Source organism: Scatophagus argus, chromosome 18, assembly GCF_020382885.2.
Source record: "Scatophagus argus isolate fScaArg1 chromosome 18, fScaArg1.pri, whole genome shotgun sequence".
NCBI classification, from domain to species: Eukaryota; Metazoa; Chordata; class Actinopteri; family Scatophagidae; genus Scatophagus; species Scatophagus argus.
In genome coordinates this window covers 1,589,852-1,614,327 of record NC_058510.1, presented here as the reverse complement: position 1 = coordinate 1,614,327, position 24,476 = coordinate 1,589,852, and the positions used below count along the sequence as shown (strand labels likewise).

General features: G+C 44.8%; 4 protein-coding genes across 7 annotated transcripts; 2 read left to right on the top strand and 2 right to left on the bottom strand.

The window, feature by feature from the left end:
• rbbp8 (retinoblastoma binding protein 8) lies at positions 1-6,806 on the bottom strand. Of its 2 annotated transcripts, none has more exons than XM_046370734.1 (19): positions 6,624-6,806; positions 6,076-6,302; positions 5,901-5,943; positions 5,705-5,800; positions 5,533-5,624; positions 5,062-5,134; positions 4,606-4,781; positions 4,447-4,521; positions 3,687-3,763; positions 3,425-3,492; positions 2,685-2,976; positions 2,406-2,577; positions 1,856-1,956; positions 1,615-1,720; positions 1,364-1,507; positions 1,227-1,278; positions 1,030-1,117; positions 818-959; positions 1-328 (listed from the first exon to the last, which is right to left on the bottom strand). In XM_046370734.1, exons 2-19 carry the CDS (start codon positions 6,158-6,160, stop codon positions 231-233), a joined length of 1,980 nt encoding a protein of 659 aa, XP_046226690.1. In that variant the 5' UTR covers positions 6,161-6,302; positions 6,624-6,806; the 3' UTR covers positions 1-230. The 2 variants fall into 2 exon arrangements, with proteins under 2 accessions (XP_046226690.1, XP_046226689.1); XM_046370733.1 differs by having other exon boundaries at positions 6,076-6,184; positions 6,624-6,805.
• Positions 6,807-7,045: 239 nt separating this feature from the next.
• Positions 7,046-12,736, bottom strand: fam168b (family with sequence similarity 168 member B). 2 transcript variants are annotated; one of them, XM_046371549.1, is made up of 7 exons: positions 12,480-12,736; positions 10,072-10,163; positions 9,893-9,976; positions 9,666-9,808; positions 9,355-9,553; positions 8,869-8,993; positions 7,046-8,484 (listed from the first exon to the last, which is right to left on the bottom strand). In XM_046371549.1, exons 2-6 carry the CDS (start codon positions 10,139-10,141, stop codon positions 8,881-8,883), a joined length of 609 nt encoding a protein of 202 aa, XP_046227505.1. In that variant the 5' UTR covers positions 10,142-10,163; positions 12,480-12,736; the 3' UTR covers positions 7,046-8,484; positions 8,869-8,880. The 2 variants fall into 2 exon arrangements, with proteins under 2 accessions (XP_046227505.1, XP_046227506.1); XM_046371550.1 differs by lacking the exon at positions 12,480-12,736 and adding an exon at positions 12,289-12,439.
• A 201-nt stretch (positions 12,737-12,937) lies between these two features.
• Positions 12,938-15,953, top strand: fbxo45 (F-box protein 45). Its single transcript, XM_046371548.1, has 3 exons — positions 12,938-13,649; positions 14,350-14,706; positions 14,844-15,953. Exons 1-3 carry the CDS (start codon positions 13,326-13,328, stop codon positions 15,027-15,029), a joined length of 867 nt encoding a protein of 288 aa, XP_046227504.1. The 5' UTR covers positions 12,938-13,325; the 3' UTR covers positions 15,030-15,953.
• Positions 15,954-19,584: 3,631 nt separating this feature from the next.
• Positions 19,585-24,476, top strand: nrros (negative regulator of reactive oxygen species). Of its 2 annotated transcripts, none has more exons than XM_046371282.1 (3): positions 19,585-19,919; positions 21,328-21,442; positions 22,427-24,476. In XM_046371282.1, exons 2-3 carry the CDS (start codon positions 21,341-21,343, stop codon positions 24,380-24,382), a joined length of 2,058 nt encoding a protein of 685 aa, XP_046227238.1. In that variant the 5' UTR covers positions 19,585-19,919; positions 21,328-21,340; the 3' UTR covers positions 24,383-24,476. The 2 variants fall into 2 exon arrangements, with proteins under 2 accessions (XP_046227238.1, XP_046227239.1); XM_046371283.1 differs by having other exon boundaries at positions 21,217-21,442.

Genomic DNA, 24,476 nt, shown 5'->3' with positions numbered 1-24,476 from the left:
CTCATTCGGCTCACTACGTACGTGTCGCTCATTTTTATTTATCCAAACGTACCCCAGTCTGCAAAAACTGAACAGAGACCAAACACAAGTGAAACACTTAAAACTGGTCCACATTAAAACGGTCACCGAATACCACAGAGCTTTCCTGAACTCACGGTTTTAACACAGAATCAAGTCCACAAATGGGCCGAATATCTTAAAAACGCTGCACGAGAAACATTTTCAGGTTTTTAGTCCTCCGGCTGTCTTTTCTTTGGGGTGAATAAAGCGTTTAATGGTTGTCTTCTCCGAGGACGCGCCTGTGGATTCTTCTCTTCCTTGATGTAACCTGGAAGGAAGATTACATCCCAGGGTTCATGACTGTAGGATCACTGGTGTCTGCATCAGGGTTCTGCGAGTCTAAAATCCCATAATCTGACTCTATAAAGTTTATTTGAATGTGGCAGTGAGCTCAGGGGTCAGTCAGGCCTGGGAAACATCTCGATCTGTTGCTGGTTTTAAAAGCTGCATTAGCGGATTGTTCTGTTTTACTGTCTGCTTTGTGTCCACATTACTGATGATTATTTATCAAAATCTCATCATATTAATACTTCATAAAAGCACCAATAATCAGTCATCTCTCCAACATTGTCCAAGGGGTTTTCTCCCTCAGTGTGGATGAGAACGAGGTCTTAAAACAGCCTTAAATGTAACTTGTGTCAGCCCTCTGTGTGTAGTGCTGATGACGTTATGGGATGCTGTGACACAGTAAGAGTGAAATGGGTTCAGGCTTTCTGCTCCACGGTTTCAATGAAGAGTAAAAAAAACGTTTTATTACCTCTTTCGATGCACGTCTGAGTTGACGGGAATCCGACTTCCCAGAAGTTTTCAGGAGTACAAGGAGGAACATACAGAAACCTGTGGCGGGAACACGCAGACAGCTTCTTCTGCTTCTCCTCCTCGGGGAGATGAGCGTAATACTGTGGGAAATAAACATCGTTAAAGTCCAATCAGCGATCAAACACTCGGCTTCACGGTCAAAATGCTTACAGTCTCGCACTCCTTGCAGGTGGTTCCCTTCAGTTTTCTTCTCTCGTCTTTCTTGCGGACCACAGCCACGTGTGCGAACGTTGGCTGTCTGATGGGGAAAAACAGAATTTGGCTTGTAGGAAATTTATCGTCTGGAGACCAGAATCAGTTCATGTTACAGCTGATGAAACCGGTTTCTGCTGTGGGGCGTCACTCACCCTGCTTTGCGCTCTTTTCTTTGGCTCAGAGTGTTTTCATGAGGAGCTTGTTCTGATTTGGGAGATTAAAACATTAAAGAGCTGACATACTGAAATACACGATGACAAACACAGTTTCTGCAAATCTAAAAGCCCACCATCCTCCTCCTCTTCCTCTTCATCACTGTCGTCATCGCACTGCTGGCTCTGGCCCAAGTGTGAACTGTTGTAAGACTTGTAGTCCCCGTAAGCTGTGGTGTCAAACATCATATCCAAGCTGTCATTTGCCTTCTCGCCCAGACCTTGAAGAGCAGACACATTCCTCTCAACACATGTCACAGAAATTCACCAAAACCCAACAGTGCGAGTCAGTTCGGTAATTATTCTAAGAGTTGTGGCTGATGTTCACCGCAGACGTTGTCCCTCCCGTCCTCCCGACGCTGGAGCAAGCTGTGACTGACCCAGGTGCTGTCCGTGTCTTCCAGATCGCCACGATTCGCTTGATCTTCCTGTCGCTAAGAGACAAACACAAACAGCCCTGCGTCAGAGAGATGACGAGGAATCAAAACACACACCGGCTTCACTAATCCGCAGCACAGAGTTCTGAGACAGCTCGAGCTGCTGTCGTCCATCAGGTCATGTGACTCTACCTCGTCTCCCGTCCACTCGCTGTTGTACATGGACAGGGCGAGCGCAGGGTCGACGCTCCACGCGGGCTCCACTTTGGGCTCCTCTTTGGGCCTCCTTTCAGCTGTGAGAGCAGAGTCAGCACAGCCACATCAGATTCAGCTGATAATTAAAAAGAAATACTTGAAGGTCCAGTGAGTAAGATGTGACCTGCATAACCAATAACTCTCTGCTGCAATATTTATGAACATTTTGGTCTCTTCTGTGACCCAACCAGCCTGCGAAGCACATCGAAAGGTCCCTACAAGTCTGGGCTACGGCAGTGCAACATGGCAGACCCCGCTAGAGGACCCCGCCAGAGGACCCGCTTCCTCTTTAGATGTAAAAGGCTCAGTCAAGGGTAACAGAAACACAATAATTCTTAGTTTCAGGTGGTTATACACCAATGAAAACATATTTAAGAATATTATAATTCATTTCTGTCCCTAAATCCTCCACACTGCACCCTGAACAACAGCCAGCCTACAATGTGGGCCATGAGACAGTCTGCCAGCGACAGGACAAAAAACTGACCCTCTTCTTCTTCATGTTGGTCATGTGAGGCATTCAGCTCCTCCAAGGGGTTTCCTCTCTTCCCGCCGCCGTCTTTATTTGCTCGTCCTCCAACATTTGGTTTTTTGAAAGCAGAACTTAAACAGGAAACATTTGGCTTTTGGGTGGAGGCCTCTTTTTGAGATGAATTAAGCTGGTAAAGGACACAGGAAACAGCTGAACTTTCACTCCAAACTGGTGGATTACAGTATGATTTTAGCAAAGTCACATGCATTCAGGCCTTGTGGAGTTTTGTCTAACCTTAATGTCCAGTGGCTCCTTCTTGATGTCTTGGCTGCTCAGAGATGAGGAGGTGCGTTTGATCAGTTCAGGTTGGATGTGTCTGCCTTCCTTCTGTTTGTCCACCACTTCCTGGTTTCCTTGTTTGTTCTCCTCTTTAACCTCCAGCTCACTTTCCTCCTTCTTCCGTTTCGCTTTGTTGATGGAGACGTCCTCTGAAAAGCGTCTGACGCGTGGGAGAAGCGATGGGGATCTTTCCGTGGTCGAGTCTGGACTGTGGATCAGCGTGGACGAAGGGGAGGGGCGTTTAGACCTAAACGCAGGGAAGCAAAAATGATTGTGTTACTGGAGCAGATTCTACTTGACTGCACAAACAAAGAACAAGATTCAGTCAAAGTCCTCAGGAAACGGCTAAATGAAAGAAACATGGTGGTGCTGAACTAAAGCATCCGCGTGCTTTACTTTGAAGGGTTGTCAGCTGTGCAGCAGAGCGCCGTTTTGTTGTGAAGCTCCAGAAATGTTTTGTGGACTAAGAGACGTCAGCCGTCTTTCCAACAGCGTGAAGCTGAGGGGGTAATGACTTGATTTTCACTTTGTGGGTGAACTATTTCCTTAGAACTCACGGCGGGTGAGGGCTGCAGGTTAGTGCCACACATTTCAAATTCAACACAAAATGGCTTTAAATTCTTAATTTGTGTCATCTGCTGTGTCTAAATTTATACACGTACGATGAAAAACCGCCCAGCTGATCTCAGTCTTACTTGAAACAAACGTCAAACTTCCAGGAAGATTTTGAGCTGCTTTGGTGGCCTGCAGCTGTCGCCATTTTCTGAGGATAAAAAAATAAAGAAAAGTTTCAGACACAATTCAAAGAGCTGAAAGAATTTAACTGCCTGTGCTAAAATGTAATTAAAAAATTCAGACAGCAGATTCTCTGGGAAAAATATGGGGATTGATGTGATTGATGTGAGGTGAGGAACTGCTCAGGACTGCATGTCAGCGTGACGATTCACTCTTTCCTACCACATGAGGCTGCGCAAGAAGAAGGTCAAGGCCGCAGGTTTCTGCTACGGCGTCCTGCAGATTCAAATTCACATCACCTGAAACGAGACCCAACAGTCACAGCACCACACACACACACACAATCTTCCTAAAACTTTATTACCCAGAAATCATGTCAGAAGATCTAAAAATAATCTGTGATGCTCCAGATCAGATGAAGGCAAAGGGGACGGCTTATGATGTAAGAGGGCACTTTTGACTCTTCATTAATTAGTTCATCAGTCCTCTGAGTACTGAGGCGGATTTGCTCTTCCTGCGCTGCTTCAGCATGTGAATCAGGCTGATGTGATGGGTGTGTTTGTGCAGATAAAAGTAGTACAGCCCTCATCGAGGTCTTACAGACGGGTTCTAACGGAAGGAAATAAATGTGGTTCCTGATTCCTGCTCAGTTAGAAACCAGAAGAAAGTTAAATAGTTTAAATCCTGTCCAGAGCTTTATACATCAGGAGAGTGTCAGGTTTTATCTGCTCTCCCACACTGAAGCACCCAGACGGCCGTTACAGCCTCCGCTTCAACACTGTCTGACTGGATTAGGAAACGAACATGAAGGTCGACCCCTGTTGGATTTGGGTTGGGTGACAGATCGTATCTCTGTACACCTGGTGTTTGTACTGTGAAATAAGAACTGCAGTCGTAAAGAAAAGAAACCAGAAGTAGGCTTCCTGCTTTCACGTTTCATTCTAAAATAAAGATGATATAACGGGAGAGGGTGAAGTCGTACGTGAGATGTGCGACGTCTCCAGTTCACACGTGTTTGGTACGAGCACCTCTGCTCCTCCAGGCTCGTTTTTCAGCTCTTAAAGAAAGAACGACATGTCAGAGGAGCCTTCAGCTGGGACACATGAGCATTAAAAGTGTGACTACAGAAGTGCAGACTGACCACTGAAGAGCGAGTTGTTACACTGCGGTAGAGGTAGCTCTGCGTAGCGAACGTGCTTCCCGACATTTCTGCGTTTCTTCAGTTTGTTGGCCACAGGCGGTGAGCTCGGCAGGATGGGCGAGTCTGGGATGATGCCTTCTTCTGGCTCTGGGGATGAGGTCTGTCGGAGCTCTGAGCTGATACAAACGACACCTGCAGAGCTTAACTGGGAACTGAAACTTCACTGGAAGCGGTTACTCCTCTGCAGAAGACCACAGCTTCAAAACTCACTGAAGTCTGAGCAGTAAACTTGCCCTCCCATAGAAACCTGACTTTTAATCCAAGCAGAAGTGAAACCACTGGGGTGCATGTTTTCACTGCAAGTCTTACAGTATTTGTACTCGTCTCGGGTAGCTTGTACTGAAAAACTACTGATAAAATATAAAAACATTTCATTTTTTCCAACGTGGAGCTTACCGAGACATCTTTAATTTTTGCAGTTCAGAATGTAGTTTTCTGTTTTCATCCTTGAGGCAGTTTCTCTCATTGCCTGGGGAACAAATGACACAACAGTGTTTCACACATCAGTTAACAACATTATTCCAGGAGCACTGAAAATAAAAGTAAGTAAATAAAAGGGTCTAAATTACATTTTACTAAAGCAATGTGGCTTCTTACGTGTTTCTGTCATTTCCTTGGTGTTATATTGTGAATCAGGCATATTAAACTACACTTTTAAAGGATTAATGTTACTGTAAACGCATTATTTTCTGTAATAACTCAAGCATCTACACTGGCAGAGCATGAATCAAGTCAGTGTTATTTACATTGTCCCAAATCACAAAGCCTCAGTAAACTTTTTTTTTTTTTTTGTTAAGTCATGGTGAGCTGCAGTTTGTGGGCGCAGTAGCCGACTGTGGGATTAAAAAGAACGACCAGAACGCTCACTCAGTTTGGCGATGAGGCGCAAATTCTGTTCCTGGTGACTTTTCAGATTCTCCTCTAAGATGCCACAACGATCACACTGTCCTGCTCTGAGCCTGGAAAGACAGGACAATATGTTTGCTGGTCTTTGTAACAAACTGCTCCTACAAAGTTACCCTGCTGTGTGGGAAGTCACCTTTTCTCCAGGAGACCGATGGCGTCCTGCAGGCTTTTGTTTTGCTCCTTCAGCTGTTGGCTGCGATTGAAAAACACCTCAAGTCTCTCAGCATCTCTGCAGAAAACACATGCAATGACAAAACTTTATATTATTCAAAGATCTAAGGCCAGGGTCCAAAATACTCATTATTCTCATCATGACTATATGTACTCACAGACAGCGCTCTTTCTTCAACTTGCTCACTTTTGTCTCCAGTTCTAAAAACAGCCACAAATGCAACGTCGAGGAGCGGGAAACATAACACAAAGAAGGTAAGTGGACAAACTCTGACTGCTGTGTATCCTGCACGAAGCGTTACGGACGTCCACGGTACATTAGGGGGCAGTTACCTTGCAGGGCGTCGTGGTGGCTTTCACCAAGCCGCCTCCACAGATCCTCGAAGAGGTCAGCTGGTTTGGGTGTCCCGCTGCTCATCGTCCTCCACAGCCAGTCCGGCCTCTGCCAGTCAAACAGCAGGGTTTAGCAACAGCAGCAGTTACTGCATATGTCTGCTTTAACACAAGCACGACATTATGCTACCGGCTCAGCCCTGCTGAAGTCCAGTCAGTCGGTCCAGCTAACTAGTGTCGAACGAGATGAACACTTGACGTTTGCCACTGAGACACTTTGAAGCCGATAACACACACACACACACACACACACACACACACACACACACACACACACACACACACACACACACACACACACACACACACACTCACAACAAAACACTGATGTCTTTGTCTTTCTCGGTGGTTACGGGAAACATAAACTGAGTCTTTTACGTTATGCGCACTTAGCAGCTTTTCCCTGCCTGTAAACAACACAAAGTTACAGCAACAAGCGCTAACGTTTGTTAGCCACTAAACTACACGACAACACCAGCAAAACTTACATAATAAACGAGTCCACGAAACACGCAGAGCCTTGAAGGGACGAACTGTTACGTAAATATTTTGACGCAGCTAATAATAACAACAATATGCTAAGTTAACAATGTTTCGAACAGCGTAACAGAAGTCAAATTCGCGCGTCGAGTTGCATGCTGGGAAGTCCTCCTCTTCTACTTGATATAGTGCTTCTTCTCCTTCGAATTTGGAATCTTCGACGCCCTCTTCTGGTCAACAACAACAACAACAACAACAACAATAATAATAATAATTAGTAAGCCTACTTACTCATAAAGTACATTTTCAAACCCCATATCTTTGTGGTTGTCACACTCTTCACACTATACTAGACAGGTATTTAAGAAATGAGCCTGTGCTCAGAAGTTCAAACAAAAGAGGCAGAATAAAGAGAAAGAGCTTATAAGGATTATTCTTATATTTGTTTTTATTTTTGGTCTTTCTTAAGAATACAAAACAAGAACCAAAATCACAAAAATAACATTTACAAAATAGAGGTGACTGAGGCAACATAGAAAAGCATGTCTGAAACAGTGATATTGGTGTGTTAGCCTGGAACCTTGAGGTAAAACAGCCAGCAATGTAAAAGGTCAGATATCTTTACAAAATGTTTTGAATTAGTGCCTTGCTTCAGTAGTGCTATTCACAAAGAGTTTAACAATGTCATGTTTTTCCTAACATGTCCACACTTAGCAGTGATTTAATGATGTAGTGCTTCAGACCTACCTAAGAACAAATCGATTATTGTGAGATACAGCTCAAACATTCTAGGCATGTCGCACTATATGGCACCATTTTTTAATGGTTTCTATTTTAATCCTCTTTGATACACACACATATATACTCACACACAATACTGTGCCTACTCATTCACGCTCTTAAATGACTTCCAACAACTTCCCTCTACTTGTTCCCCACCAGAGATGCTTCCCGGCTAAACTAAGCGAGTAGTTTTAACACCCAGAAATATTTGGAGCAGTGAACAAAAGCTGCTCCACACTTTTGGAAAAGTTGATTCTCTTTTGCTAAGACGTTTGACAGGGCAGGAAAAATGAAACACTTGCAATGATTAAGTGTTGGAATGGCCACCAGTCAGACGCAGAAACTCAAAGTCTCATCTTTTTCCTAAAAAACAAAAAAGTGGTGAGACGAAATGCATACACTGCATCACTGAGATAAAGAATAAAAACCAAGCATCACTTACTAAAACACAAAGCAGTGAAAATATTACAGTTTGTTCTGCACGTATCTGTGCAGGTATGTTTTTGCATGAACAAACGCCTTTTCTTCTTTCGCATGTAAGACATGGTCACTGGTGGTTCAGCATTGCAGATTATTACTGTTTTAGTTCCTTTGGATGTGTGCCTTTTGATGATTTTGCATCTGTCACAGCAGGTAGATTGAGCTAGCATTACTTCATATATCTATATATACACATGCATTCAACATCATATGTGTCCCCCAAATAAAAAACAAAGAAATGAAAAATTCCAAACTCCCTTTTCACCACTTAAAAGAGTTTAAGCTGTAAAAACCTGCATGACAGTCTATGAAACAGTTTGCATGGAGGCTTTGCTGTTTGATGCGAGATATGCAGCAGGTTGGAACGGTGCTGGCGCTGGGGGGTGACGTGGAATGCAGCCTTATTCCATCGAGGGGGTCATGGGCGATGTGTCTATTATTCACCCCCTACTATCCAAATGGGCCTCTATCTGTGTGGGTTTTTTTTTTTAGATTCACATTATGCTGGAAGAAGAGTAACTGGTTGCAGACGCTGGCGCCGCAGGTCTTCACCAATAGCAGAAAACACTGGAGTAGAGTGTGAATGCATATCTACCATCGTCTCACCTGCAGAGGGAACAACAGGAAGGGATATAAACCTGAAATCTGCAACATGTTTATGTGAAGCACACATCAAAACGTCACATTGCTGATACGTCTTCGAGCTGAAGTTAATTTATCTCCTGCTTTGGGTGGCTAAGCTGGCTGACAGGACTGAGGAAGCATCAATCTTTTCCATGCGTCTTGTGTGTGTTCTACAGCAGCCTGAGCAGACATATGTTTACCTGTCATCGTGTCTTTGGGTCATTTGCCAACTAATTTGACTTTTAAATTAAAATCTGTGGCAAGAGGCATTTGTTTTCCCCCAGAAGGTTCCCAGATGTGCCGGTCTGACGTACGACATGTGAGAGACTGATGCGCAGTCCGGGAACACCAAAGCATCATACTCACGCTTCCCTCCCTTCACCACTGCGGGGGCACGTAGCTGTAGCTGGGGGTCCCAGGAGGCCGATATGTGGGCATCGTGACTTGGTGGGGGGCCACAGGCGCTGGTGATGGCGTTGTCAACAAAGTTCCTGACACAACAAAGGAAGATTTATGGAGGCTGATTTGCAAAAGCAAATAGAGTGTTTCCTGCACTTTTATTCCCTCCTGACCACAGAAGCTGGCTGTAAAATACACAGTGGACGTCACACATTGGAATACCACTTTAAAGCATCAAGTTTGGATTCTCAAGCTTCCACACAATCAGGCTGCCCCCTGCTGGAAATTAGAAAGAATGCTGGTTAAAGGCTTCACTTGGCAGACATGAAAGCTCCGCCCACTCGTCACTCTGTCTTCGGCTGCCACGAAAAAAGTACGACGCACGGAGGTACAACTTTAGCATCACTACAAAAACAAACAGTTATCAACAATAACATAGAAACCAATGCTCACCAGCTGACATGGCCATGGTGGTGCCGGCTACCATCCCCATGGCGACACCATTGTGGCGGGGAGCAGGGATGGGCGGGGCATACATGGCTGCAGGCATCCCATTAGGCTGGACCACTGTTGTGTGATGGATAACATGAGGCGGCGCAGCATACAGCGGCTGTGTGTAATAAGGGCCTTGTTGTTGCGAAGGTATTAACGCCTGCATCGAAGAGGAACAAACCACAGTACAGTTCAAAACATGAAGGACTTCATCAAATGATAACTCGGACAGATAAGATCAGCGACAACAACAACAACGACGACACGCTGACCTGTGCATAGGGGTTCTGTTGGGGGTAGGTGCTCCTGACCGGGTACACAGCAGCAGGATAAGGGTTGGGTGAGGAGGAGTACGGTGGGACTGTCCCCGTGTTGGGAGAGCAGGACATTTTGAAAGGAGTGCCCGGAGCATAGCCTGGTGGGAGGAAGACACGTTAAGTTAGCTCAGCTGCTAGTTAAACACATGGTCCCATTCAGTCAGTGGCTTCATCCTTCTTACCACTGGGGAAGGCTGGGTTTGCTCCTGCATACACACTGGGGGTGTACGCCGGAGCAGCTGCAGCGTAGCCGACAGGGAATCCAGCTAGCATGACCAAAAAGAGAGCAAAAACATCAAGACTTTCACTGACTTGAGAGTTTTTCTTTCGTGTAATTAGGATATGTGCTTAAACAGATTACCTGGGTAGCCTATACCCTTAGTGTTGGTAAAGGGGACCCCTGTTGATGCAGGGCTGTACACCGGATTCATTATGGCTGCCTATGCACAGGTGCTGCAATCAGAGAAGCAAAGACCATCATCTGGGTACAGGTAGGGTCCAGAGAGGCGTCCACAAACAACAGTGTCTCAAGGGCATCCTGTTACCCAGAAGGACCGCAGTCTCCTGACCCTGCTGATGGATCATGGGTGGACCATGAACTGTGCAATGACTGAAAGTATATTCCCTGATGTCTTTATACAAAATTATAACACATCATTAAAAAAAACTATTCATCAACGTTTCTCTGAACAATATGCATTACATCAGCGATCCGCGGAAAATGTACAAAAACGCTATTCGGTATTGTGACAGCCATGTGACTTGTGGGGCTCTCGACTAATCTTTGGGTTATTTTCAGAATTAATTGATTTTTAGTCCATAAAATGTCAAAAAGTTGAGCCCAGTTGTGCTAAACCGTGTCATCTTCAAGTTGCTTCTTTTGTCCCACCGACAAAAAGCTTGCGGTGAGGAGATGACCTTGCCTCGGTCGTAGTCACAACAGATATCCTCTTTTCTCTGCGTGCTCATAACTCGAACTGCACCATTTTGTGTGAGCTCATGTTTTACATCACATGAATAATTTAACACAGCGCAGTACTCAAAGTATCAGTGTGGGCCTGAGTTTAAATTTCTCTCCTCCATGTTTCAACTAAGCCTCCATCCCATAAACATCTTCCTGCTTTTGTGTTCCACCTAACTGTCACCATAGCGTATATATTTGAAGTATGAAATGCATGGAAAGCTAAAATCTAACCCTTGTAACACATATGCATTTTGAAACATTTTATTAACACAATCTTACACACTGATTCACTCATATGTCAGGACTGCCTTTCAACTGCCCAACCCTCACGTAAAATAACATTTTCTGTCATTTTGAGTAGTACTCATCATGCTGGTATATGTTTAAGTGTTAATTTTTCTCATCCGTTTGGTTTTAATTAGTTATTTGGTGCTACAAAAAGTGTGTGAACTGTGATGATTGACAGCTGAGTGCTGCTCCTGATTGGCTCAGACGGGAACTCCATACAACGGCTCCACCTCCCTATCGCAACTGCACCGACTCTGGCTCCAAATGACATCACCGGAACAAGATGGTCGTGCTCCTATCGTGGATATTGTGGCTTCATTTTAGTATAGTGGGAGGAAGCGGAGACACGTCCGCTGTCTTCATATACGTCCTCCTGTCAGTTTCATCCTGAATTTATAATATTCTACAATTTCTATACTTAATTATAAATACTCAGTATGACTGAAGTGACAAGCAGCAGATGAGTGTAGGATCACACTGTAGCCTGTAGTACTCCTATACTTTCACACACACCTCAGACACGTCTGTAACCACATATTTTAGGGAAGACGTGACTACATACAAACTAAAAAGATTTACAGATTTTTCTGCAATTTCTACGAAGAGAGGAGCCCATGATGCTCATCATATGCGTCTACTCTTGGGTCCTGCTACGTCTCTGTGCTGCCCCCTAGCGGTGCTCCAACACCGTTCACCACTTTACAAGTCAGCTTAAACAGAGATTTTTCAGATTCATTTTCTACGAGGTGAAGCTAACGCAATGAAACCACAGCTGTCACGACATGAGTTTCCTTCGGGGTTGATATTAGCACATCATGCAGCTACATAAGCTACGAAGCCAAATCTGTTTTATAGGCCGACTTTTACTGCAGCACACTGGGAAGAACATAACCTCACATCTGACAAAAAACAATCTCATTTAATAATTAAAAAGGATAAACATCAGTGAACGCCAGTGATTCTGCTATATTAACGGTTTTAATATTGATGCTAACCAAAACAGACGGCGCACGACAGGAAAGATGAGCAATTCAATTACTTGATGTATTTACATTTTACATTTTTTTACGTGTTCTTTGTAAGGTTGTTTCCGGTAGGTCTTGATAACAAAGGTCGGCAGGTATTTTCTTAAAGGTGACATTAGTCATCTTGCCTGCAAAAATAAAGATGGCAACCTTTCAGCCCAAGGGGGTTTAGAAAGTGAACGCAGCGGGGCTTTGTTATCTTATCACTAGCTAGCTTAGCTTACGAGCCTCGTTATGTGCACAGCCTGCCGTTAGCTGAGCGTGGTCGTCATTGCAGGTTGCTCTCGGTGTGCCGACTGACCTGCTAATCACCTGTCTGACCGCGGAAAACCGCTGGACCGTCCCCGGACAGATGGGGACAGCTTGTCAACAGGCCGCATAGCACAGGAGGCTGCCAGCAGCCGGACAGCTGTGCTCCGCGGTGACGCCTGTCCCGACGCTATAAATTACACAAAAATCTTCCTGTCGAGACAAAAGCCAACAAAAACTTACTGTTAACTGTTGGGCCGCCTGTTTGTCTCCTCCTGTGCTCTTCGGCTGTAAAATGAAATCTAGCTAGCTGGTGTTTTGCTCCCAGATGCTTTACTGAACTCTTTTGACTCACTTTGCGTCACTTCCGTGTAGCGTCACGTGATCCACGATATATCACACTCTTCTTTATCAGGTAGACCAAATTTCTTACCGTAACGTCTGTTTTTCTTCTTTACTCACCAAATATTTGTTTAATTTTATTTTTCTATATGCGAGCACAATGTCAAACAATTATGACTCAGACTAAAGGACATGACAGGTCCGGTTACTTATTACGATTTGTTCGTCAAAAAGACGTTCTTATTCACCGTCGTTGCCCGTTTGGTGTTTTCTTTTCACCAGCCAGTCGCTTCACTTTGACATCAGAACCATTACATCGAATATCGTCGCACTGCAACAGCAGAAATCATGTGTGAGCTCGTTATTTTGTAAGCTCGGTGGTCCTCGCAGGAAATAGAATTTATTTAAATTTAGCAACGGCGTCGTTTTATCTGACAACGTATCAACGCCGCGTTTAACTGATTTTGTTTATAAACTAATATAGCCAACACTTGCACAAATGATTTTTCTCGTTTCTTCGACAGCAACACATTAATCGGATTTGCTCTTCGAGGACCTTGACGCATCGTTTCCATTCAGCCATTAAAGTGGGAAGAGTAGGGTCCATTCTGTTGTGATTTTAGTGCGACCTGTGTGTGATTTTATATGTAAAATGTTGGTATGTAACTCATATTAGGAATCATTCTACGGTGTAAGGTGAAACTCTTCGCTCGGCTGGTGTCGTCGGTAAGGAGCAGGGGTGTAATAATGTCTGGAGCGGCCGGTGGAGGAGGCTCCTCCTGTCTGGGCGCAGCAGCGGCAGCCAGTTGCAGCTCCGCCGGCTTTCCCTACGCTGCTTCAGCCGGAGGAGGCGCAGGGGTGGCCGGTAGGTTGCCAGCTCGAGTCCTGGAGCACGTTTTCTCCTATTTGGAGCTCTCCGACCTGATGCGTTGCTCGCTGGTCTGCTGGCACTGGAATAATATTCTGGCGGATGAAAACAGCGAAGTGTGGCGCAGCCTCTGCAGCCGAAGTCTGAGCGATGAAGCTTTGCGGTCTGACATCCTGTGCAACCTGCCCACCTACAAGGGGAAAGTAGGTTTACCAACATACCGCCTTTTCTCTCTCTGGTTGGAAAAAAAACGTAAAGACAAACTCTAGTGATTCATTCACAGTTTCTTTATAAAGACGTGAAAAGCGATTTATATAAATCCGTGCCTGTTTGCTGAAAACACGAGTTAAATTAGCAGATTCTTCAATGGGGTTTGGTGTGACGTTGTTTTGACTCAAGGAAGCATTATCCAATATTAGACCATTTATTACAGCGCAGTCGCTGTTACGTTGCTCTATGACCCTCTGCACCACATGCAAGGCAAATAGGCCCGCTGAAAGTGAAAGGCTGTGTTGTGAAGTCGTTTTCCACGCCTTCCTACAGAAGTTCATCAAGGAATCCCGGAGCTCCGCAGACCTCATTTTGCCTAGATCAATATTTAACTGAGGGAAAAATCTCAGTATCACCTAAAGTCACCTGAGACTGTAACTGCAGCCATAAGCAGTTACTCATCATGCGTGTCAAACTAAATGGGATGGGACTTACAGGAACTTGGAGCTCAGCACATTCCACTCTGTGATCATGTCCCACTTTGGTTTTGCATCTGTGTTTCCCAACAAGTACAACGAGAGGGCTTCTTTTGTTTAACACGTTCTAAATTATATTTTCAATATTTTACATTGCTGTTTGAAGAGTTTTGGGGAGTCTTTAACTCTGTTGTCCCTGTCCCGTCGCCCTCAACAGCTCAAGGCCTTCCAGCACGGTCTGAGCTCCCACGACTGCTCCCGCAACGTTTACGTGAAGAAGAACGGCTTCACCCTGCACCGCAATCCTATCGCCCAGAGCACAGATGGCGCACGTGGCAAGATCGGCTTTTCGGAAGGGAGGCACGCCTGGGAGATCTGGTGGGAAGGCCCTCTGGGCACCGTGGCGGTGATCGGCATCGCCACGAAGCGGGCGTCCATGCAGTGCCAGGGCTACGTGGCCCTGCTGGGCAGCGATGACCAGAGCTGGGGCTGGAACCTGGTCGATAACAACCTGCTTCACAATGGAGAGGTCAGCGGAAATTTCCCACAGTGTAACAACGCACCAAAATATCAGGTAGGAGCCGGAGCTGCGTCTGTATCCACACCATCTGGAAACAAAGTTGAAATGTGTTTGGAGACATGTTGGCCATTGTCTTTACTTTCATTTGGTATTTTTGTAATCTGGCGAGGTGTAATTGTGTTTGTCCACAGATCGGGGAGAGAATACGAGTGATTTTAGACATGGATGACAAGACGTTAGCCTTCGAGAGGGGTTTTGAGTTTCTCGGAGTAGCGTTTCGTGGACTGCCCAAGGCCTGCCTGTACCCTGCGGTCTCTGCGGTGTACGGCAACACCGAGGTCACCATGGTGTACCTGGGAAAACCTCTGGACGGCTAGAAGAAGGGCAACCCGTGCCATCATTAAAACTAACAGGCCACATGCGGGTGCAGGACTTCACTCTGTCGACAGACTGATGACTCTGTTTGTTGCGTCGTGTCAAAAGGGTTTGGAGGCCAAGCTGTGGTGTTTCTTCCACGCCGAATAACTCTGTCCACTATACACAAAGACCGCGTCTACCACAGCTGGACGTGAGGAGTCCGGACCGGACAAACCACAGCGAAAAGGAGTGCGCGGGAGCTGTCATAAACATGTTTCTGTACCAACGTGGAGCTGTCCACTTTTACAGTTTAGCTGCTGGACTGTTTTATCCACAGGATGTTATTTAATTCGAACTAACAGTGCTGAACATTTACTTGAGATTTTATGCCTGCTTGAATGAAGCCAAAACTATTTGAAACGGTGGCAGATACTTTTAACACGTGGTAAACGGTAGTTGTTATCTGTAGCTATCTTCATGGGAACATCTCTTTGAGGATTTACACAGTTTAAAGGAACAGTTCACCCAAATAAAGTGACAATTCAGTCGCCTGCTCACCCCATGCTGATGGAAAGTCAGGTGAAGCTTCTCGTGACTGAATTTACATTTTTGGGCGAACTGTCCCTTTAGCTATAATTGGTGGCTGGACTGTAATGGTTAAATGCCAAATAGATGAGACCTGATGTTATGTTTTGCAGTAGACAGACATAGAGGACATGTGGACCAACTGTCACGCATGTGCATGGACGCGGGCGTATGGACTATTACATCTGCCATTTTTAAATACGGTTGAAATTATACGTGTATCATGATAATGTGTGTCCTTTGTAATGTGCTATAATGTAGTATTACACACTATTTATTCCTGGGTTTTATCTATGGTACTGTAGATACTGTATGGTTACAAGGCCTGAAAATAAAGTATATATGGTACCCCTCTTAGAATAACGATGGTTTGATGCTTGTGCTCATGTTTCTGCCCACGAGTGGTATTGTCAGGAGAAAACAAGCTTTGTTATGTCAGGATAACAACATAACTGGAGATGATGGCGTTTAAAAATGAAAGCCATTCTCATCTTCTGTGGGACGCGATGATAATGTTTTGATCAATCCCCAAAGGACTAACCGTCATAACTTTGGTGTTTCTAGAGCCGTTGTGACGTTGACATTTGCAGTGAATTCACTGAAACAGGCCTGTTAGCGTTGGACATGTTTTCGTCACATTTTGTACAGACATTCACGTCGGTGCTTTGTGAGCTTTATGTTAGCACACGCTAAACTGAATCAGCAAACGTGGTTAACGTTCAGCGTGTAGCTGCTAAAAACCGGCGTGTTGACATCATCGTCACTGTGGGCAAGTTAGCATGCTGTTAGCATGTAGCTCTAAGAGAGCCTCACAGGTCACACTCAGGTGGGTATTGATCAGCAACATGTCATGGCTGTGATCGTACCTGCCTGAACCGCTGCTGGAGTTTCATCAACACCTCGACCGTACCTTCATATACTTACATATTCACAGTATGTGCCAACACAGGAGAGCTGCATTCGCCCTCACCAGCACAAAGTGAAAGGCAGCATGAGGACAGACCAGGAAGTTGGCCTTGAAAACAACCACATTCAGCTCAGCTTGAAGTAATAATGATCCACTATGCGGTGCAGTACGTTCAGATGGATTTACTGCTGTGAACACCTGATGAACACATGATGTCGGTTCTGTTCCTTTGCATGGGAACAGATGCATTTTACATGTCGGTCCAGAGCGGCAGCAGTTTGTGCTGAAATACACAGAATCATACAGCATGACTCATAAAGGTGGATGAACAAAAACAAAGTGCACCACCCACAGAGGCTCAACCTTCATCAGCAGGAAATAAAAGGAAGAGACATGACTGGAGTGGACGCGCTGTTCTGCTTACTGTGGAAATAAACACAGAATCCAAAGACCTGCAAATCATTTTACTTCTGGCTCGACTGTTCCTTGAAACGTAAATACACTCTGGTACAAACCTTCACACAAACAGAAGCACATTACTATTTGTTCATTTAGTCAAGCTCAAACTCAACATGTGAACAGAGTCAGCATGGACACAATGTGTCTGTTTCTGGCAGTTTCCTTGTGTTATTATACATAACACAAGTACTGTTGTTACAGATGTGTCTGAATAAAGTTATAAATAAACATCATCATCCCTCAAAATTCCTCTCTGAACCCAAAAGACTGGACTGATTGGACTGATACCCTCAAAAGTCAATCGACCAGTATGTGGACTGTCCCGCTGTTTGGACTTACTGTATGCAAATGGACAGGATGCACACAGTGCCACTGCCCCACCCTCAGGTGTTGGCCCACCTGAGGGTGCAGGTGAAGTCGTATCTTGACCCCTCACAGGGTGTGGATAATGCTGTCGCCTATCTGCTGCAGCGGGTTCACTCAGACCTGGATGGTTCTCCAGTGCCTTCAACACCATCCAGCCTCTGCTACCAGGTGAGAAGCTGCGGCTGACGGATGTCGGTGCAGCCGCCGTCTTCTGGATCGCTGGCTGCCTGACAGACAGGCCTCACAGCCCCTGTGCATCATGGGTAGAGATGTGGAGGCAGTGGAGGACTACAAGTACCTGGGAGTAACCGTCTACAGCAGAAGACGGGAGACGGGCTGCAGCAGACTCCACTTCCTGAGGAACAAGATGCTGGAAATCTTTCACCAGTCTGTTGTGGCCAGACTGTAGCAGTTACTGGATTACAGTTACAGATCCATCCATCCATCCATCCATCCATCCATCTAAATTCATCTCACACCGACATGCAATAAATCCTGCCTCCAGAAGAGGGCAGCAACCCTCCTGTGCACCTTATGCAAATGGCTGCACACCACAGAACATCCTGGTCATGTGGAGGGAAAATCTCTAGATTTTAGAGGTTCTCCACCTTACTGTTAACATTAACCTCGGGTGGTGGAGTGACTTTGTCGTGAAAACAGCAGAAACTTAGTGTTCATCTTTGCGTTTGGCAGTAAAAGTCCTGTGATATATTTGCAGTGCAGAGGGTGGCCTGCCCACATCCCCCTGCACCCATGGGACTTGACAACCAAACTGCCACAACACCCCCTCAGCTCTCATAAATAGAAAGACAGTCTTCATACTGTACTCTGTCTTAATTTGTCTAACTGGAGAATATCCTGGGCAGCATGGTGCAAGAGGGTTGCAGGTTCGAATCCCGGTCTGGGCCCTTCTGTGTGGAGTTTGTTCTCCCTGTGCTTGCGTGGGTTTTCTGTCAACAACACCAAAAACATGCACATTAGGTTAATTGGCTACTCTACATTACCCCTAGGTGTGAGTGTGAGAGTGTGTGTGTCGGCCCTGCAATTGACTGGCGACCAGTCCAGGGTGAACCCCGCCTCTCGCCCGTAGTCAGCTGGGATAGGCTCCAGCTCCCCCGCGACCCTGACGGATAGGCGGTGTAGGAAATGGATGGATGGAGAATATCCTGCATTTGTGTTAACCTGCCGGCAGTCGTCTTCCTCCGTGTTCGTGGTACATTGGAGCTGTTAACCAGCACAACAATGCGAAACCACAGGCAGGACTGCGTGTCACATCATCTGCAGGCACGTGTGAAATCTTAAACTCTCACAATTTCTGACTCAATGTCACCAGCAGTGGGCAGACTATACTCCTTGTATCTCATAAAATTTCATACGTATATCATCATTTCTCCAACACGTCACTGAACAGTCGCATAAAGCTCTCTCTTCTGCATGCGCATCACAACTCGACATGCGCATCACAAGCGTCCACTGTAAGGCAGCGTCAGGTGAGGGGGATTCAGTTGGTTGCAATCTGCAGCCCCGACACTTAGATGCCATTAAGGCAGTGCTGCCCCTACTGGTCAGCAGAGAAACTGCAGACTGTAGTGGGTGGTGGAGACAAATTTGTGCAGATGTCCACCGGTCCCACAGCGAACTTGAGACTTGTGACACGTGTTTACATGCAAACCTGTTGACAGTTTTATATTGTTAAACGTGTCACTCAGACTAAACTCGCCTCAACATGGAGTCAGGGATCAGAAAACCTTGTTGTCGCTCAGAGTCAGAAATGAGAGCACGAGATACCCTGTGCAAAAACAGGAAGGACTCACTAACAAATCTTCAAGGACAGTATCATCACTTCCTGATTCCCAATTCCCTATTCTGGCACACATGGGTGACAACTGAGGAGAAGCAAGTTAAGAGCGCAAAAGAGAATGAAGCACATGCAGTGCTGGTTAAAGTAGCCAGGTTGTAAAGTTAGAGCAGAACATCAGAGCAGTCCTCCATTACCCCCTCATCACTTTCTCCTTCCTGACCTCCTCATTTCTGTTATGTAGCATGTGGCCCTGGAGCATTTTGACCCTCAGTGCTTTCACATTCACAGACTCACAACTGTCTTGTTGTGAGTGTTTGCAATGGCTGCTGAAGTGAGAGGCCGACAAGCCGGCAGGAAGGGTGTGTGTGCTGAGTGGTTTCCTCTCTCGAAGGTTGGCTGATCATAATGAGCCGAGGGTGTGAAGGGTGTGTTCTTGTTGGGTTTTTGTGGTAGCAGCTGTGCTACCCTTAGATGCTTGTACAATAGCATTGCTGCCTTGGTGTTGTGAGGGGAAAGAAAAAAAACTTTTGCTGTGTTGTTTGAGCAGTTCAACCTGCACTCGCCTTCCTGTGGCCCCGGGCTTGAGAACCTCTTTCTGATTGCAGCTTGTCCATGTGACTTGGTTTCCGTTGCCTGCCTGCTTCCGTGAATAGTAAAAAAGAGGCATCGGAGTTTCAGTCAGAGCAGAAGAAGGCAGCTGAACTTCACACGCTCTGCAGCAGCGAGCCAGTCAGCGACATGGTCAGGGGATCAACCGTCAGTGGCTTGGGAAATCCACACCTAACCACCAGCGTAAGTAAACGCACCGTGCACTAATCTAGTACTGCAGTGAGCGCTAGAACTGCGACCACTCAGAGAGGCAACCTGCACGCTTTGACTAAAATACGAAAGGCGAATTTAAAGATCTTTGGAGTTTTTGACCTCATCAATCACATGCCAGGATGTCAGTGTCAGCATTAAAGTCTTCACAGTATGCTTGTAGCAGCTGGTTTCTGCAGAGAATTTTCGTGTCAAATCAGCATTCCAGAACATTGAAAAGAGTGCCGCATCACCAATTATTACTAATGCCATCAAACTGCTTAGAGAGCGGCCACGATTAAAAATCTAAACTTGACCCAAACATCATTTCAACTTCATCCATTTCACAAATTTATATTTTTCAGTGTTAAATAAATGTGCCACGCATTTGATCAATATTCCTCTGAGGACCGCTAAGCGACGGACCTGTAAACTGTCATTGCTGGGAGGTTTTCTCAAACTGAGAGCAGATATTTGGGATTATGTTATGGTCTTTGCAGTTAACTTTACATTTCAAACTCTCTAACACATAATAAAGTTTAGGAACTGAGTAGTAGTAGTAGTAGGAAGTGTACAGTACAAATATCACATGGTAAGTATAAGTATGTATAATCAGGTGTATGTAGTATTACAGCAGTAAATTGTCATGTGAGCAGGTGATTGTGACATTAACGTGAAAGCAGGATTTTACTGTTGGAGCTCATTTTGACTGCAGCTGATGATTCTTTTCATTCTGGATTCATCTGCTGACCTTTTTCTCCATTAATCAACTGATTCGTAGAAATTCTGCAAACAGTGAGTAATGTGGTCGCAATTAACCAAAGCGACACTGTCCCAACATCTGTCCAAAAACAGTCCATTGTTAAGAATTAATTAAAATGATTGAAAAGTGACTTCAATATTTACCACATTTATTTGTTACCAGTCAGTTTCCCACCAGTCGTCTCAGACGTCCTCCTACATACTTTTGGGTAGTTAAACGCATAACAAAACGTCACATTTTCTGAACTCTTTACTTGTTCTGTGACTAACTAACTTGTAAATGAAGCTGTCAGATAAATTTAGTGAAGTAGGAACAACACCATGTTTCCTGATGTCACTAAAAATACAAATAATAAAAAAAAGGAACACAGGACTCCCACGTTCAGCAGGCGTCAAATGGCGGTTTGCACTGAAATTAGGGAAATTTTACAAAAATGTCCAGCTGCTGTTAGAGAGGACGTTCACTCGTCTACATCCAACCGAGACAGGAGCCAAAGCATACAGCATTCATCACATTATTCATCCCCAGCTCCACTGGAAAATCCTAACTTGAATAACGTGAGGACTACGCGCCTCCATCGGGAAACGCCCGCGAGGCCGACACGCCGTTCACCCTCTCCTTCATTCACTCTGTCCACAGTGAGGATGTTAAGATGCCAGTCCACGGTCTCACTCCTATCCTGCTCTGCTTGTTTCCCATGTGGGCAATACCGACGCCAGCCTCTTGTCATCCACAGCAAAGCCAATGCTATCTGGTGAGACATCTCTCCTTTACCAAATAAGATGTGCTTATACGCACATCTGATGTCCAAGACGTAATAAGTTACGTGTGTGGGTTTTGTTTTATGAGTGAGTGATCATCTAGATTTAGGAAGAAAAGTGTCAACAAACTCAGATGTACAATTGTGATAAAGAGTGCAACACTCATATCCTCTGATGCAGCGTTCAGCAGACATCAGGTGAGACTAAACACTAGAAATGTTCACACAAACATCCTGTATTATTATTTCTAATGAGCCATACTGTGTCTATACCGTCGTGGGCTTTGCCTTTTAAGCTAAAATTTTAATTTAACTCTTAAGACCCCGACGTGTTCAGCAGGAGGCCTCTAACTCAACACTAATCAAGACAGTCACTACGTACAAACCCTCTAGTGGAAAGTGGCAGACAACTAAGAAAAACGTGAGAAATTTAGTTTGTTCATTATTGATTATGATTGATTATAGATTATTTAAGAAATTAAATACCAGAACTGAAGCAACAAAAGACAATTCATACTTCATTTTTCTGATATTATTTAAATGCAGCTGCTGAGCAGGTGAGCAGAAAAAAATCTATCAGCGGGTTTAAACTGAAGCTCACGTCATTAGTTTTGCAGGTATTTGATCAGAATTTCAACTTCAACATCAACAAGTTTTTCCTGGTTCATTTTTCTACATTTTACATTTTTGGGTGTTTTCCATCTGTGACATTTTTATAAAATTTAATAAAAGTTTTTTTAAAAGATCAGTTGTTTTCAGATAAAATTGCCTTGGTGCAAAGAACATTAAGCACACGTAGACTAAACCTCCTGTGTATCTGGGCCTTTGAAAGAGTGCTTCACAAGTTCAGCAGCCATGCCTGAAAGAGATCCAGGTCCTGCTGAATTTCTAAATGCCCAAAACAGTTTTCTTTTAGAAAGGGATATACGGTATTCTAAGACACAAATTTTAAGTCATGTACTCTTCTTTTCTGTGCAGAAACAAGCAACGGCTGTCTGCAACAATGGCAAGCTCACCTCTGTGCCTGCTGGACTGCCAGGCAACATTGAAGAACTTCACCTCAACTACAACGACATTCAAACACTACACAGCAACTCTTTCAGTTACTGTTCATTAAAAATCTTGAGCTTAGCTTGTAATAAGTTGGAGAAATTAGAATCAAACACTTTTCAAGACTCAAAATTGTTAGAAAGTCTCAGTTTTGCAAATAACCATCTCCACACTGACTACCAAGAAACCGGTCGCGCCTTAAAAACTCTACCCCGACTCAGGGTTCTGGATCTGTCTGAGAATAAGCTCGATGAGGAAATGGCTGCCACTCTTCTCCAAAATCTGACTGCCCTGGAGTATCTCAATCTTTCTGGAAACCTCTTGCAGAGATTGGATGAGGCCTCATTCAGAGATCTTCATCAGCTCAAAGAACTCGACTTGCAGAGAAACATCATGTTCGAGATTGATGGCGCCTTTAACAGCAATCACAAGCTCCAGCGCCTCAACTTGGCCTTCAACTATCTGCCATGCCTGACTGACTTCCAAATGACCCAGCTGGTGGTCCTCAACGCCAGCCACAACTTCATCGAGTGGTTTATCTCCAAACAAGACATGAATGAAACGTTCCAGTTGGAGACACTTGACCTGTCAGACAACAAACTGCTCTTCTTTCCTTTCTTGCCCAGCCGGAGCCACTTGCGAAATCTTTACCTCTCCCACAACAGTCTCAGATTTTACGAACACTTGGAAAACAACGCCACAGCTGCAAACTCGACTGCAACTGTTGATTTTTACAATGTGAACAAGGACGTGGGCAACTTGACGACTAAGTTGTGGGATGAGAGCCTTCACGGCGACATCTCCTTTTTAGAGATTTTGGATCTAAAAGGGAACCAGGTGGAGTATTTTCCCCAAGGATTCATCCAGAAAATGCCTGCCCTGTCCAGACTTCGACTGTGCACGAATTGTCTGAAAACCTTAAATCTCACGTCAGCACAGCTCTCTGGCAGCTTGTATGAGCTGGACGTTAGCAACAACAGGCTGAACCAGATTGTAGCAGATGAAGGGATGATGACTGCTCTCAGCAATCTGACGTACCTTAACCTGAGCCTGAACGATCTTGAGCGGTTACCCTCGGGATTGCTTTCCTCGTTGCCAAGCCTCAGATCAGTGGATCTCAGTTATAACAACATTGACATTTGCTCTCCTGAGGAAGCTGAGACCAATATAGACGAAATGTCGTCTTGCGTGGACTGGAGAAACATCGCATCCCTAAGGCAACTTTACCTTAAGGGATGCAAACTTAAAATAATTCCATCGGCTGCGTTCACTGGGTTGTCTTTAACACACTTGGAACTGTCCGACAACCCTGGACTCATTGTTGAAGAATCAATACACGTTCTTAGCAGAACATTGCAACATCTAGGTTTAGGGAACACTCTTATACAAGACTTCGACTTCTCCCATTTCCAAAATCTGAAGTCTATAAATATTTCAAAGAACTCTCTTGCCCATCTTCCCTCTTCACTTCTGAATCTTGACCTGAAAGTACTCGATTTGAGGGACAACAGCCTGTCCACTATTCCCCAAAGACAGGCTAACACATTAGCGCAGAAACTGCACACTGTTTTCCTCACAGGAAATCCGTTCAACTGCTGCCAAACAGAGTGGTTCAGGACTTTCATAACAACAGAGACAATTAACGTGGTTGGACATTCAGACATTGAATGTGAGGATGCCCTCCAAATAACACACAAAGTGGGCCACTTCCAGTCAAGTTTCTGTTTGGAGGAAGGTGGGGAATCGATTATCTGGTACATTCTGCTTTTTGTACCCGTCTGCGTTTCTTTCACGGGTATTTTAATCATTACACTCCTCACAATCAAGCCCAAAATGCTACAAAAATCAATCAAAAAGAAGTGTTTGAAGCCTACATCTTACTGATACTTTATAAACCCAAAACAAAACTGTATTTTGTACATTATAGAAAAATGTAACTGAATGTGAAAATTGTAAATAAATTCAAAGAACTGTAAAA

Excerpts from the sequence above, each read along its gene's own strand:
- rbbp8 (XM_046370734.1), bottom strand. The coding sequence starts at position 6,160 with ATGAGCAGCGGGACACCCAAACCAGCTGACCTCTTCGAGGATCTGTGG. Across the intron at positions 1,721-1,855 it reads GCGAGTGGACGGGAGACGAG|CGACAGGAAGATCAAGCGAA; the intron begins GTAGAGTCACAT and ends TTTGTCTCTTAG. Across the intron at positions 1,279-1,363 it reads AGAGGAAGAGGAGGAGGATG|AACAAGCTCCTCATGAAAAC; the intron begins GTGGGCTTTTAG and ends CTCCCAAATCAG.
- fam168b (XM_046371549.1), bottom strand. The coding sequence starts at position 10,141 with ATGAATCCGGTGTACAGCCCTGCATCAACAGGGGTCCCCTTTACCAAC. Across the intron at positions 9,809-9,892 it reads AAACCCAGCCTTCCCCAGTG|GCTATGCTCCGGGCACTCCT; the intron begins GTAAGAAGGATG and ends TCCTCCCACCAG. Across the intron at positions 9,554-9,665 it reads AACAGAACCCCTATGCACAG|GCGTTAATACCTTCGCAACA; the intron begins GTCAGCGTGTCG and ends TCTTCGATGCAG.
- fbxo45 (XM_046371548.1), top strand. The coding sequence starts at position 13,326 with ATGTCTGGAGCGGCCGGTGGAGGAGGCTCCTCCTGTCTGGGCGCAGCA. Across the intron at positions 13,650-14,349 it reads TGCCCACCTACAAGGGGAAA|CTCAAGGCCTTCCAGCACGG; the intron begins GTAGGTTTACCA and ends CGCCCTCAACAG. Across the intron at positions 14,707-14,843 it reads ACAACGCACCAAAATATCAG|ATCGGGGAGAGAATACGAGT; the intron begins GTAGGAGCCGGA and ends GTTTGTCCACAG.
- nrros (XM_046371282.1), top strand. The coding sequence starts at position 21,341 with ATGCCAGTCCACGGTCTCACTCCTATCCTGCTCTGCTTGTTTCCCATG. Across the intron at positions 21,443-22,426 it reads AGCAAAGCCAATGCTATCTG|AAACAAGCAACGGCTGTCTG; the intron begins GTGAGACATCTC and ends TTTTCTGTGCAG.